This window comes from Oncorhynchus clarkii, chromosome 17 (assembly GCF_045791955.1).
Source record: "Oncorhynchus clarkii lewisi isolate Uvic-CL-2024 chromosome 17, UVic_Ocla_1.0, whole genome shotgun sequence".
Taxonomy (NCBI): domain Eukaryota; kingdom Metazoa; phylum Chordata; class Actinopteri; order Salmoniformes; family Salmonidae; genus Oncorhynchus; species Oncorhynchus clarkii.
The window spans coordinates 11,188,090-11,201,985 of NC_092163.1; the positions used below are offsets into that span (position 1 = coordinate 11,188,090).

At 42.2% G+C, this 13,896-nt stretch overlaps 2 protein-coding genes across 2 annotated transcripts; one reads left to right on the forward strand and one right to left on the reverse strand.

Annotated features, from left to right (window-relative positions):
* Window positions 1-545: 545 nt before the first annotated feature.
* Window positions 546-3,776, reverse strand: LOC139370261 (myoglobin). Its single transcript, XM_071109626.1, has 4 exons — window positions 3,704-3,776; window positions 1,609-1,694; window positions 1,073-1,289; window positions 546-885 (listed from the first exon to the last, which is right to left on the reverse strand). Exons 2-4 carry the CDS (start codon window positions 1,689-1,691, stop codon window positions 745-747), a joined length of 441 nt encoding a protein of 146 aa, XP_070965727.1. The 5' UTR covers window positions 1,692-1,694; window positions 3,704-3,776; the 3' UTR covers window positions 546-744.
* A 1,861-nt stretch (window positions 3,777-5,637) lies between these two features.
* On the forward strand, window positions 5,638-9,636 carry LOC139370262 (serine hydrolase-like protein). The gene is made up of 12 exons (XM_071109627.1): window positions 5,638-5,868; window positions 6,043-6,186; window positions 6,377-6,490; window positions 6,920-6,961; window positions 7,075-7,094; window positions 7,224-7,298; window positions 7,397-7,506; window positions 7,630-7,709; window positions 7,861-7,895; window positions 8,001-8,077; window positions 8,231-8,318; window positions 8,663-9,636. Exons 1-12 carry the CDS (start codon window positions 5,811-5,813, stop codon window positions 8,801-8,803), a joined length of 984 nt encoding a protein of 327 aa, XP_070965728.1. The 5' UTR covers window positions 5,638-5,810; the 3' UTR covers window positions 8,804-9,636.
* The last annotated feature ends 4,260 nt before the right edge of the window (window positions 9,637-13,896 follow it).

Consider the following 13,896-nt stretch of genomic DNA (forward strand, 5'->3'; position numbering starts at 1 on the left):
GGAATGGTAAAGGACCGAGCCAGGGAAATGTCCAATGAAACAGGGTGGTGGGGATTGTGTTTGTGTGCCTGCTGGTATGTGTATGTAGCACTTAGGTGTGTTGAGTGCAAGAGATCATGCACGTGTTTGTCAAGGAGGGAGGGGATAGATCGCTTACTGACCTGCACTGGAACAGAAACCAGACAGTCATCCAAGATAGAGGGCAGTAGAGGTGACTACCAGAATAGATTCCCCCCACCAAATGTGCAAGAGAATTGAGCCAGTCTAGAGGCAAAACTGGTTTGTCACAGAGCAGATTGTTAACTTCAACCCTTCCTTCTGTCCTAAATCAGACCTAACCACATTTTATATTTTGTCCTTAAACCACAATTCAGCTTTTAACTGTTAATGTGTACAATAGCAAATCAACCTTACTATATAGGACAGGTATGAGAAAAAATAACTTGTATCCTCCACCTCAGAAAATACATTTGTCCATGTCACTGGGTGAAGGTTTGAAATTAGGCAAAGAGATAGAAAGGCAGAATAGACACTTTAAACACTCATTTGCAGCTAACGGAACGTTTATTGGTTTAGTGCAAAGAGGAACAACGCACATTCAGTAAGCAAACTACATTGAAAGGGCAGATTAAGGCAATATACTGTAGAGAAATGTAGAATTTGCACAAATGCTTTGCCTCATACACTTTTCCAGTAAGTTTTTCTGGATGTCACAAGCAAACCAGCGTCGTTGAGGTAAACCCTTTAGCCAGTAAAGCCCAGCTCCTTGTAGGTGACATCGATTTCAGCTATGATCACACCCATCACCTTCCTCAGAGCTTCCTGTCCTGCCCCGTCCAGCCCTGCCTCCTCACCCATCACGTTGCAGATGATCTCAGTGATGAGCTGGGGAGCAGCAAGAGATGTTGATGTTTAACTTCTCACTCTGAAATTTCTCACTCAGCATTTTAGTAAACTAAGCATGACAGTGTCATGGTAAAACTGGAGTGAATGCAACAAATGTATGAATAAGGGGAAAGCACAGTTTCAGATAAAGAGAGGAGGGAGGGAGACTGGAATCATTCATCCTCACCATGAAGTTGTTGAGGGCAATCTTGTGCTTGGTGGCGTGGGTGGTTGCCAGGAGCTTGATGGCAGCGTGGTCACCTTTAGCTTTCAGCAGCTCACCCAGCTTCTTAAGCACAGTGGCCCCGTGGGCAGCTACTGCTGCGTTCCCTGACAGGTCGCCCGCGGCAATGCCTGCGAACTTAGGGAACAACTTCAGGGTGTCTGGGTGCTCTGCAAACAGACTAGAGGTAAGGCGAGAGAGAGGAAGAGAGATTTGTAAGGAGAGTTCTGTGAGCCTCTACAGTACACAGACAGCATTAAATAACTCATTCCTGATTGCTATATCTACACATTGGCATCAACCCATTTCTTAGTATTACATTCAACACAGTCTAGTAGTTGATGGCCAGAACCATTCTCCAGTCAATCGCTTAGCCAACTCAGTAAAGTCTGGCTCTGGTCCATGGCATTTCGTGCATCTTGCTGATGTGTCTGCGCATCAGTAAGAAAAACGTAACAACCTGGGCCAAAGCAAACTACAGACCAATATTGTCCACTGACCGGCTCAGAACCAGTCCTCCGTGTTTGTTGTAGTCAGCCTCCACTGGCCCCCAGCACTTCAGAACCATGTCAAAGTCAGCCATGATCTGAGGAAGACAGACAGGGAGACTCAGTGACATGACATACAGTAGAAATCAGGGCTTGGGTCTTAACTAATAAAACAGCATCCATTTTCAGACGTGTCACTCAGGTTTACTCCCGTTCGTTGTCGACAGTTTATTCATTATTACGCACACCTGCTGCTACCATCGTTACGTTCACCTGCGCCTCGTGACTCACCTGGACTCCCTCGCCTTCCTGATTACCTCCCCTATATCTGTCACTCCCGTCGGTTCTTTCCCCGGGCGTTGTTTCTGTTTCATGTCTGTACGCTACTCATGTTTTGTTCCATTTTCGTTTATTTTTTAAAAATTCGCTGCCTGTACTTGCTTCCCGATTATTAACGTACACGTTACAAGAGCTATTTATTCCCAACGTGTTTCTTTTTTTGAAATTAAAATTGAAGGTCAATTTGAATTTACCTCCAGCCCTGTTACAAACGCGTACAATAGGAAAGCTAATATTTTCTGTGCCAAGCAGTCAGTGGGTTAGTAATAGACAGACTGAAGCTGGTCTAGTAGAGGAACAAATTAATATCAGATTGAACAGAACCAATGAAGCAGCCAAAAAGACAGAATTATGGTTTTAATTTACATTATAACACTAATTCAGTAATGCATTTATCTAATCTAACATATGGCAAGTCTACTCAGCAAAACGCTATAGAAACGGTCAGCCATAAATCCTAGTGGAGGGGAGAGGGTAGCTACGGATTGCATGCATTGTTAGAGGTGGTAAGTGTTACGTGGCTAATTAGTAGGGGAGAGTTGAAGTAACTGAAGACATTAGTCAGTGAGTCAGCAGCACCACCTCAGTGAAACCAAAGCACTCTAGAAAACGTGGATTTTACATTAGTTTGGTTACTGCGTTAGATTACACATGGCATGCAACATTGATAGTTGAACTTGCCAATACTAATTAAATCCAGATGTTAGTCTATAAAATGTTATCTTTTCAAAGGCAACAGAGTAGTAACTATGTAGTAATTAAGCCAATGGTCATTTCCCAATAGCTTTTAATTGACCATGTCCTCATAGGATTCTATACCCATAGGTCAAAAATGGTCAGTCCAAACATCAGACATCAGCCATAAAATACAGCCCCATCTGCTCCCCCACATGGTCTTTACTAGCCAATTGTTAAATATTAATGCGCTGTTGGAGCTAGGAACACAAGCATTTCGCTACACCCGCAATAACATCTGCTAAATATGTGTATCCGACCAACAAAATTTGATTTTCTACTCTGAACCAGATAGCATGATGTAGAGGCAGCAGACTTGTTCTGTCAGGACATATGTTCCAGCATCAGTGCACCAGAAGTCCACCTGTTGCGTTGGCTTTGCATAGCCTCTAGACCAGGGGTATTCAACGCTTAACCTACAAGGTCCTGCTGGTTCTGTTCTACCATATAATTGCACGAACCTGGTGTTCCAGGTCTAAATCAGTCCCTGATTAGAGGGGAACAATGAACAAACACAGTGGAACTGGCTTCGAGGTCCAGAGTGTAGGTTGAAAGCTCTGGACTATGGGCCTTCTGTTGTGTACATGTATGTGTTGGTTTCTCATCGAAGGACACTGACAGTCAAGCTGATGACAGGATTAGATGTCATACAGTTCAAGTAGTTTACTGAAATACATTTTGGGTTACAATATCAGCTCACCCAAACTCTCACTCATGATTACTAATGTGATGTGCTTTTGCAGCCACTAATGCTAGGTAAAAATGATAAACATGGTTTTTTAAAGTGAATAAACATTTGATCCAAAAATGTATTTCTAAAGCAGAGCAACCCAACCCTCTTCGTGGAGATCTACCATCCTGTGGGTTTTCAGTCCAACCTGAATTTAACACACCTAATTATACTAATTAGCTGCTCAACAAGACCTTAACTAGCTGAATCAGATATGCTAAATTAGGGTAGGACTGAAAACCTATAGGAAGAGGGTTGGGCAGCCCTGGTTTAAAGTGTGACATAGAAGCATTGATACTGTACCAGTAAAGCAGGTAAATGTCCCGTGTCAATATTTCAAACTCCAAAATACTTTATAGTCAAACCCATCCCCAAACCATACCTTTTATACCTCCTCCTCCCTCTCACGCACTCATCCCAGACCAACCATCAATCTCTCTCTCCAAGTTAACTCCACCTCTAAACCTTCTAGCCCGCCCTCCCGTTAGGTTACCAAATTATGATACCATACCAGTTAGATTCCTTTCTGTCCCTCACTGCATTGTGAATTCTATTGTCTCATATTAAATGGTCAGACTAAGCCGAGTCTGTAAACGGTTTAGAGTTCTGAAGAACTGTAGCAATAGAGCATTACCATACCAACTTTGGAAATCATTTCTATTCAGAATTTGATTGACTTGGAAATTTTGATTTTGGAACCTTCTTTTCTTATGAACTAACATATATAAATCTCTCAATTGTTCATAATGTGTAAGAAATGCCATTTGACTCAATCCTATGACCCTTAGTATACGACAATAGCAGTGGTGTGATGCCGACAGCATTGCTTTCTTTATGACACACTCATTGTTTTGAACAGGGCGAAAGAGCATCTGTCCTTTACAAATACATTATTGGCATGGTCAAAGACAAATGCTGCCAAAAGTCAGCAAATGAGAAAAGCAGTTGTTACACTGCAATGACAGAAACTTTTGAACCTAAGGCCAAACAGGACTGTGACTCTCCTATATGTCCATGAATAGGCTATACATTGTCACAATATTTCACAATCTATCTTCCTTCCTTTCTCTCTCTCTCTTCTTTATCTCACATCTCTCTGTCTCTTTTTGCCATTATCCCCACCTCGTTCTCCTCTCCTATCTTTCTCTCTCTTCAGTCACCATGTAGCATTCTCCTCTCCTATCTTTCTCTCTCTTCAATCACCATGTAGCATTCTCCTCTCCTATCTTTCTCTCTCTTCAGTCACCATGTAGCTTTATAAATAACTGCTGGCAGCAGCCAGGACCACTAGACAGTTTTGCCAGAGCATGTAAGTATGGATATGTTTAGTCCCTAGCCCTTTTCCCTCCTTTACTGGGGTTCAAGTTCAGGTCAAGTTTAAACCCTGCCGGGTTGGGATATAACCAACTAATGGTATTCTCTATTTTGTTCTACTGAGCTATATGGACTTGTTTTAAGAAGGTATTAAGAAGCTATTTGATTTTGAATTTTAAGACCCCTTGAATTATCCCCAAAATATATTTCTAAATAATTTAATAAAAAAATATTTCGAGCCTTACACGCGCATTGAATAACAGATTCACTACATGGAACAACAGATGGTCCCTAAAAAATATCAAAAAGGAGGTTTGTTCTGAAGTGTCTCTCCTATATCTATTTTCAAACTATTGTAGGCTTAGGGTGTTACCATTTCTGCCACCTGGTGACCTTTTGCAGATACAACAGCATCCACTTTGTTTGTTTAAAAGGCCTTGTAGTCCACCTCTAGAATGTTTCCAAGGCTGGAATTTCCTCACTAGTTTTCAAAATGATTTTAGTTTTTCATGCTGATAGGCTAAATGTCAGGAAATATTTCAAAATTATTTTTGTTTTTCATGCCAATAAGGCTAAATGTCACGAAATGGTTGGAACAGACAAATTCTGCAACAAACTCTAGGCCAATGCATTGAGCTATACTCAGATGGAAAAAATATATATTGGGGACAAAGACACGTTGTTCGTAGTTCGTAGTCTTTATTGCTAGAACGATATTATTCTGGATACTTTGTGACCGCACCTTGTCTTGTAACGCCTTGTGTTAACCCGCCCTGTTCTCCTGACAAAGAATGTGATTGGACAATGTCTGACATAGAATTGGCGCATGCACTTGTCAATAATTTAACCGGCCGCTAGCTGTCCAATGTTATTCGCTAAGGGGGAGACGCATTCACGTTTCATTGGGCAAAATAACACGTATCACTTCACCCGGAAGTAATGGAGAAGCGTTTCGTAGGTTACATAAGCGTGAATAGTTGTTGTTATTTCATAGCTAACGTTTTATTATATATATATATTTAATATATCCATGCTGTGGACGTATAGTGCTTATGTTTAGTTAACAACCCGACGTTGAAGTTGGTCTTTCAGAATAATGCAAACTTTGAAAGGAGTCAGACACTTGATGACATCAGCTACCATGAAACAAGCAGGCAAGAATGACTCCTTTCTTGATTGTCAGAACTTATGGGAGCTGTCTTGACATGAACGTCATTAGTGTGTTGTTTGTTTGTTGAGCTTCTTATAACACTTCCTCATGCACTATTACTGATTGTTGTGGCATGTTAAATGCTTAGTAATGCGTCTTAACAGTAATTGCCCTTCAGTGTCAGAGTTCAATATGCCAGTGCCGTGGGGAGAGATAAGGGGCAAGGTCTGGGGTCCTGACCATGGTCGACCAATACTCTGCCTGCACGGCTGGGCAGACAACTGCGGCACTTTCAACACTCTCATTCCACTGCTGCCAAAAGGTGTGTAGGCTGTCTGCCCGCTAGATCAGCACAGAGAATTGTACAGTAGATTCATGAGAACTTGTCATTGGAATTGGAAGGACATTCAGTTGCATAGTTGTTCAGTACAGAGGGAGTCAGGCTCTTACAGTCTCTCTCTCTCTGTCTCTCTGTCTCTCTCTCTCTCTCTCATATTCATATATACATACAGAGTGGAAGTGTGTAGCTGTGGATATGGCTGGCCATGGTCTCTCCTCTCATCGACCTCCTGGAGTCTTCTACAGCTTTCCTGCTTATGTGGCTGACATACGGCGGGTCATTGGAGGTATTACTAATTATTGAAATTAATTTAGTAGATGCATATATTTATTTCACACAGGCACAAGTGTGTTTTAATACAAATGTGTGAATTGAAAATGTGTTTTTTGCATATCCCACTCTCTCTGAGACACCCTCTGAGAATGGGGTCACGGCTGCCTGGAGGCGACCCTGGAGCAATTAGGGTTAAGTGCCGACCTTTCGGTTACTGGCCCACTGCTCAAGCCGCTAGGCTACCTGCTGGTTTGAGCTTATTCAGACCAATGTGACCTTTGCTCCAGTAAGAGCTGAAAAGCAATGATTGAAAGTAAAGTGAAGTTAGACACAGCAATATGAGGTTTCCTCATTCTTTCTCTCCTAGGTAGGTGTAATTTTAAAGTACGAAGCTACATTTAGCAGATTATCTATCTTTCTAATCCATTGAAATGGTCTGCAGCTCTCCAATGGAAGAGATTCTCTATTATCGGACACAGTATGGGTGAGTGACTGTTCATCTTCATGTTAATCTCTCTTCCACTCATTGTGTTCTGATCAGACATGGTTGTTTTCCTGTCTGTACAGACATCTGATCATGTGCTCTCCATTGTACAGGTGGCAATGTAGCTGGAATGGTAAGCATCTTAAAAAAATAAGCATGTTAATGCTGTTTCATATCTGTGTGCCTCTTCGCAATTAACAATATCCAGAGACAGTACCTGTGTATGGTGTGTATGTAACCATGTCCTGTTGTCTTTGTCCAGTTCAGTGCATTGTATCCAGAGATGGTGGATTCAGTGGTTCTCCTGGACTCCTATGGATTCTTACCCACAGACGCAGTACTGAAATACTCAACTCTTTTATCATTTGCTCCTTGGAACTGTTCAGGACATCCACATTTTATAATGTCTCTCTACCATTGTGTATCTTACCCTAGAAGGAATTGCATACAGTGATAAGACAGGGATTTGAAGGAATGCTTGAGTTTGAGAAGACGAAAGATGAGAAGAAAGAGAAGGTTTACACCTATGAGAACGCATTGATGAGGTAAGACCACACTTCCTTGTTTTACAATGACACTTCTGTTATGTTGGGCTGTCTGGCCATAATCTCTCTGCTCTGATAATCATAGTCATTGCGTCACTCCTATGATGTGTTAATCACTTCCAGGCTTTTGGCAGCAAACCCCTCTCTCTCGGAGCAGTCAGCCCACATTCTTCTAGAACGAGGACTCGCTCAGGTTGAAGGAGGTAAAATGATCATTCTCTCCCCCTCTCTCCCTCTCCCTATCTCACATGGTCTTTTTTCTCTTTTCACTTTGTTTCTCCTTCTTGTCATCTGTCGTACTCATATCATTGTAATATAATAGTAATCCTAACACTTTCTATTTTTCTTTCATAGGTGTGGTGTTCACCCGAGACTTTAGAATCAATCTGGTAAGACTAATCTTTTTGTGTTTAATAGTCCTCATAAAAACTATTTACTTAAGTTGATTTGTATATTTGATCTGTTTCTAGGAATGCTAATGTGTTCTGTTTCAGAAAAACGTTGTGCGTGTCAGTCTGGAGCAGAGTCTGGAGTTGCAGTCCAGGATACAGGCCAGAGTTCTAGTAGTGCTGTAGGACACTCTCCCATCATTACACTATTTCACAATTATTACAGGATTATTACACCGTTTCTATTGTAAACTACACTTTACCACACCGTCAAGCACAATTTTTTTTTTATACTGCTAATATTTTTTACTTGATCTCTCTAATTCTCTTGATAGGGCGGAGGAGGGGTTTGAGAAGATGTTTTCTGAACCACAACAGAAGACATTTACCTCAACGCTACTTCAAGGGTATAAAGACCAAAGCGTGAGTATACTTATGTATACACCTATTTACAAAGAAACAATGTCCTACTCACATTCTAATGTCACTTTTATGGCTGCAACTGAAACATTTTAGCGTAATATTTGTATGCTGTTACTACAGTCATATTGTGCGATGCTCCTTGCAGCTACAGTACTGTATAGATAACGGTGGTAAAAGCTCAGCATCACAGAGAGGCAGTAAAAAAAGTTTTCGCTGCAAACACTGACCTACATACTGGCACTCAGATTGGTCAAATGCAGGGTTTTTGGGAAAGAATAGTTTATATGTATTTGTTTTCAATCTCCCCCCCCCCCTCTCTCTCTCTCTCTCTCTCTCTCTCTCAGGGCATGGTGGTTAACGTACCTGGTGATCATCATGTCCACCTGAACACCCCTGAGACTGTGGCCCAACTCATCACTGACTTCCTCCAGAAAGAAGCTCCTTCACACAGCACTGCAGAGGATACACAGGCTGCCAAGTTATAATCCCCCGCCCCTCCCCCACTGTGTTAGTTAGTGTTTACAACTCTCAGATACATGCAGTGTGCCTGTAGCCTTCCGGGTGCCATCCATCCATTCATAACATGAGCAGTATTGAAGGTAGACTCAGCGACATGGCGTAGATGCAGAAAGTAAATAGCATAGTGGGTACATTTCCGCAACAATTCCGGGTGAACCCGTGAACTGGGCTGTGTGAGAGCGAAGTCTTGTATCTCACTCATCTCAATATCTGCGGTGCTGCCCGTGTCAACGTCATTCTGCTGAATCTACGCATAATATGAGACTGGATCAGTTTACAAACCTGTAGACACAGAATAAATTGCAACTACTAAACAGACTTTAAAGACTTTTAAACCCTAATATTTATTATATTGTGCTGTATCTAAAACACACCAATACTTTTTTAACGGCTACTTTTTTAACGGCAGTCTGTCAAGCTAGAATACTTGATGTTTACCAGTTGCTGTATGTCATGTCTTTTTAGAACTGGGCTGTTTTCTCCCAACTGATGCCCCGGTGATGCCTTACAGTGCCTTGCTACTGGTCAGAACCTATTGAAATGCATTCATATTTTAATAAATCACACATTTTTATTTAAAAAAATAATTGTATAGGGTTCGGCTTCACACCAATCAGATGCAGACCTACATGTCCACTTCCTGGATGTGGCCCAATGAGAAGTGGATTAGAGGTTGATCTATTAAGCTTATCTTTCCTTCATATGGACCTAGAGCTGAGTAACAATCATTCAACTAATTGGACAAAGGCTTCTTCCTGGTACAGTTTGACAATAAATAGGTCATCCTTCCTGCTCTGCAGTCTTATTTTAGTCATTGTCTCAGATAAAAGTAATTGTCTCGGACGTCAAGAGAGAAAGAAAACATGACATGTTGTGCTTTGTAGATGAGCAGTCTCCTTATAAAGAAATCATATTGCTTCTTCCTGAGTGACGGATATGAAGGAGAACATTACCCTCTTACTCTGTGATGGTTTGTGCATTAAATGAACTGGAATCGATTTCATGCAGAGGATGAAGGAGGCGACCGGAGACATCTGAAGGGTCCTGGCCCAAAAAAACACCACAATAACCGTTGCATAACATCCGCCTCCACCCATCACTAGGACTGTTGTCATAGCAATGCCCCCCTCCTCCCCTCCCTTTGAATGTGACGTCAGAAACCAGAGCAGTATGATGAACCTCTCTATCATCTGTACAGAGAGATCACCTTGGATTATATTATACCATCCAGCTGACGGTTGTGCTGCATTAGACCAATACATCATCTGATTAGTGACTCCATTGCTCCTCCATTTTACACAAACATCATATTCAGAGGAAGGCGGGCACAGCAGAGACCACAGGTATGTGCCGAAACCTGCTAGCTACTGTGCGATGATATTTTTTGTCATGATCATGTGCAGTTACTCTAGCAGCTAATGTGTGCAATCAGTTACAGTGGACATAATCTACTGACACAGTACAAGGATGGCAAAGCATGTTAGAGTATTTGAATGGCAATAGCCTGCCACAACTAATATACCTTAACACAGAGGACCATTTTATAGTCAATTTTGACAGGGCAGTTGCTTGCACATAATAGTTGATGAGATTGTGAATAAGGAGTACGCTTCCAGGTTAAGCTGCACCATGTGTACAATAGGTAGATTGTGTTTGGTATTTGATCATCAGCTCACAATCTAATGTCCCCCGTCCTCCTCCTGTACCGCTCCGTAACAGTACCATGTCCTGGATGTTCCTGGACTGGTTCGTCCCCGTCTACCTGCTGGTGTCGGTCCTGGTGCTGGCCGGCTTCGGCGCCTGTCTCTACTTCCTCGAGCCAGGGCTTCAGGACGCACACAAGTGGAGCAACAAGACTGTGAAGCACCATCCGCTGGTGGTCAGCTTGAACAGCAAAGACGAAGATGGCAATGCCCTCATATGATATGACCACACACACTACAGGAAGGACAGAAGCTGACCATATGGAGTGGGGCTGGGACTGGAGGACCGCAGGATGGTAGATAGAGACAGACACCTCCTGAGAGGTTTGGGACGTGAGAGGCCTGACTGGGAAGAAACAGCATTGAGAGGAAGGCACTGTGGTCAGGTGGTGTCACCCTTTGAAATGTGAAATAACGTTTTCATAGAGAGGGGAAACAAAAAATGAGGTCATTTGAACAAAGGGATAGTTCCTGTTTTCATGTTCATATTTGTGCCATTTCATGATTGTGCCAATTTTTACATATATTTTGTAACCAGACATTCACTGCATTTCTCATGATGTTTATGTATCTTAGTGCATTTGAAGCTGACTAATAAAGTGCAATACATTTCTAAATGTTGAAACCACAAAATCAGTTTTCTGAAAATGTCAATATGGCAGCTGCTATCAAGATGTCTCTTGTTTGGAAGTATTTGTAAAGGTGTTTGAATTAAACTGTAAATTGCTTTCAGTAATGATATCAGTTATGTGCCAAATAGATTGATGATTAAATTGTTCAAGATGCCAAAATAATCCATTCAGAGGTCGATCCTAAGAAAACGTTTGTATTTTACTCTCATCATGCTGCCCTTTTTTACTGAAGGGTGGTGGGAAAAAAGTATGTATGTATCATTTTGCACTTTTGACCATGTTACCATAATTATATATTCATAAGAAATAACAAAATAAATGGATTTATCACCACTTGAATACCCCGTGTTATGCACTAATTCTCAGCCCTGGAAAAAGTAAAACACAAAAAGAGGAACATTTTTCAAAGATGTGTTTCAAGATTCTCCACTGGGAAGCATTGTAGTCATTTATCCACAGACACATTTATGTTTCCCATAGACAAACAAAATGAGGGGGGTGGGAGTGGGTGAGTGAAACAGTGCAGCTTTAGATGAGAGGAATGGGGAGAATGTAACTTTGGTACACACAACTTCCAGCTGTTCTCCCTGTCTCTCTCTCTCTCTCTCGCTCTCTCTGTCTCTCACTGTCTCTCACTCGTTTTCTCTCTCACTCCATGTCAACGACCCAGATAGAGCCTATCGCATACACTCAGGTCAGTGCTTGTTTAACTGTATACTCATCTTTCTGTTTATTTTTAGTTGATCAGGCTTGCAGTCTTCTGTATTGCAATGTAATGCAGATGACTATTTGAGAATGCAAGTTTTCTGCTATTCTTTTTACATTAAAGTTATGTTTCTTACAGACTTACTGCCAAACGTACAATAAGATAGGGTTAGGGTTAGGGTTAGGGTTAGCATAAAAAAATTTTTTTAACATAAAATGTATTTCTCTCCCATTAACCTTCTCTCACTCCCTACTCATCAAAACTGTCAGGCTTTGCAGATACTCATAATTTCTCTTTGCAATGAGTTTTGATAACCACCTTGCAACTTTCACCTCCAAACAACCCCAGAGACACCTACAAGTCCCATCGCCCCTTCCTCTCCAGCTCTCACCTATTGTCACAAAGAAACCCATCCAGATCTCCTCCTTTGGCGGCCAGGGACTCCATCTTCATACAGAGAGGACTCTTGGCAACAGGACAGCACATCCTATTCTAAAGCTCAAACCTGGTGTCTCTCCGACACTTCCTACTCCTAAGGTCAGGCTAGGCCCATCCCCAACACTTCCTACTCCTAAGGTCAGGCTAGGCCCATCCCCAACACTTCTTACTCCAAAGCCTATTTGGAAAGTTCCTATTCCAAATCCTAGCATCTCTCCAAAAGTTCCTATTCCAAATCATAGTGTTTTGCCACCACTTATCATTACAAACCCAGACCTCTCTCCAAGCTTTTCCATCCCAAAGATCCGGCTTGGCCCATCTCCAAAACTGTACTGTCAAACAATGCCATTGGAGAGCCAAGGCACGAAACAGACCTCCCTGGTGGCCAAAGAAAGATGGGCCCGTTCAATCCCTATCTCTAGTACTAAAGGTCAGGCTGAGCATCGTAACCAGTGTTCCCCTAAACCAGCAACCCATGACATACTTGACCAAGAGGTTCTGATGGACTTTGTAACACGTTCTGGGTTGATGAAACCTGTACCAACATCTTATTCTAGAGGTGTAGGCACACCGCCTGATGCGTACACCCATTCCTCTCCACAATCTCAACAGCCAGGGCCCTACAGGACAAGAGGCATGAAGTCTCAGGACCCAAACTTGTTGCAGGCCAGGCTTGGACTAAGGAAAACAGGAAGGATAACAAAATCCAGTCCTGGGTTTCTTCTAGGTAAGGATGGCATTTCCAAGCAAAAAGTTGCTGACACAATATCTGAACTAAGACCAAATGACCTAGTAACCCCATCAGGTACTGCTCTGTCAGGAGGTGTGGCAGCCAGACAAAATGTTGTCTCAAGGAGGAAAGTTCCAATTATTGTTGAGAAGGATTCTCAATCAATTCATTTTCAGTTTAAGTCAAAGAGGGGTGGACAGGGGTCCCAATGTGGCCTTGCTTCACCAAAAACACTAAAACACATTGGACATCTTCAGAAGGGACTTCACTCTCAGGCTGCCAGCGTATATGCTGGTCGACTACCTTTCAGTCAAAAGGAATGCTGTAAAAGTGCTTCTCCTCCTATGCCTCCCAAGACACCATCTTGGAAAGAACACCTAAGTCGATCAACATCTGCAGCAGTTACAGAAGTCAAAAGAAGCAGCTATGACCTCAACCCTTGGGAGGGAGCAACATTCATAAAGGACTTTACCACCAAAGAGTCTCATCTGGAAGAGTCTACAAAGACAATATCAGATGCTGCATTTCAACCTTTAGCACAAGCCAGCCCTAGTAGAAAATACAAGAACCTCCAAAGACCCAAATTCTGGACTAGACCTCAGTGTCAAAGTCTACCGACCGATACACAAACCATTGAGAGGAAACGGAATCAATCTCACCAGTCAAATAGCAGCATTTTGATGGGTAGGTGTCTTTTAGAAGTCAGTCAGAAACAGGAAGCCCTTCAGTCTGGGATTAAAAGGTCAAACAGCGACAACTCCCAGACATGTCTGGTGGTACCTCTGACACAGGGGGCCTCCCTCACACCCTCTACCCTGTCAGAGGCCCCTGAGATATCAACTATTAAACA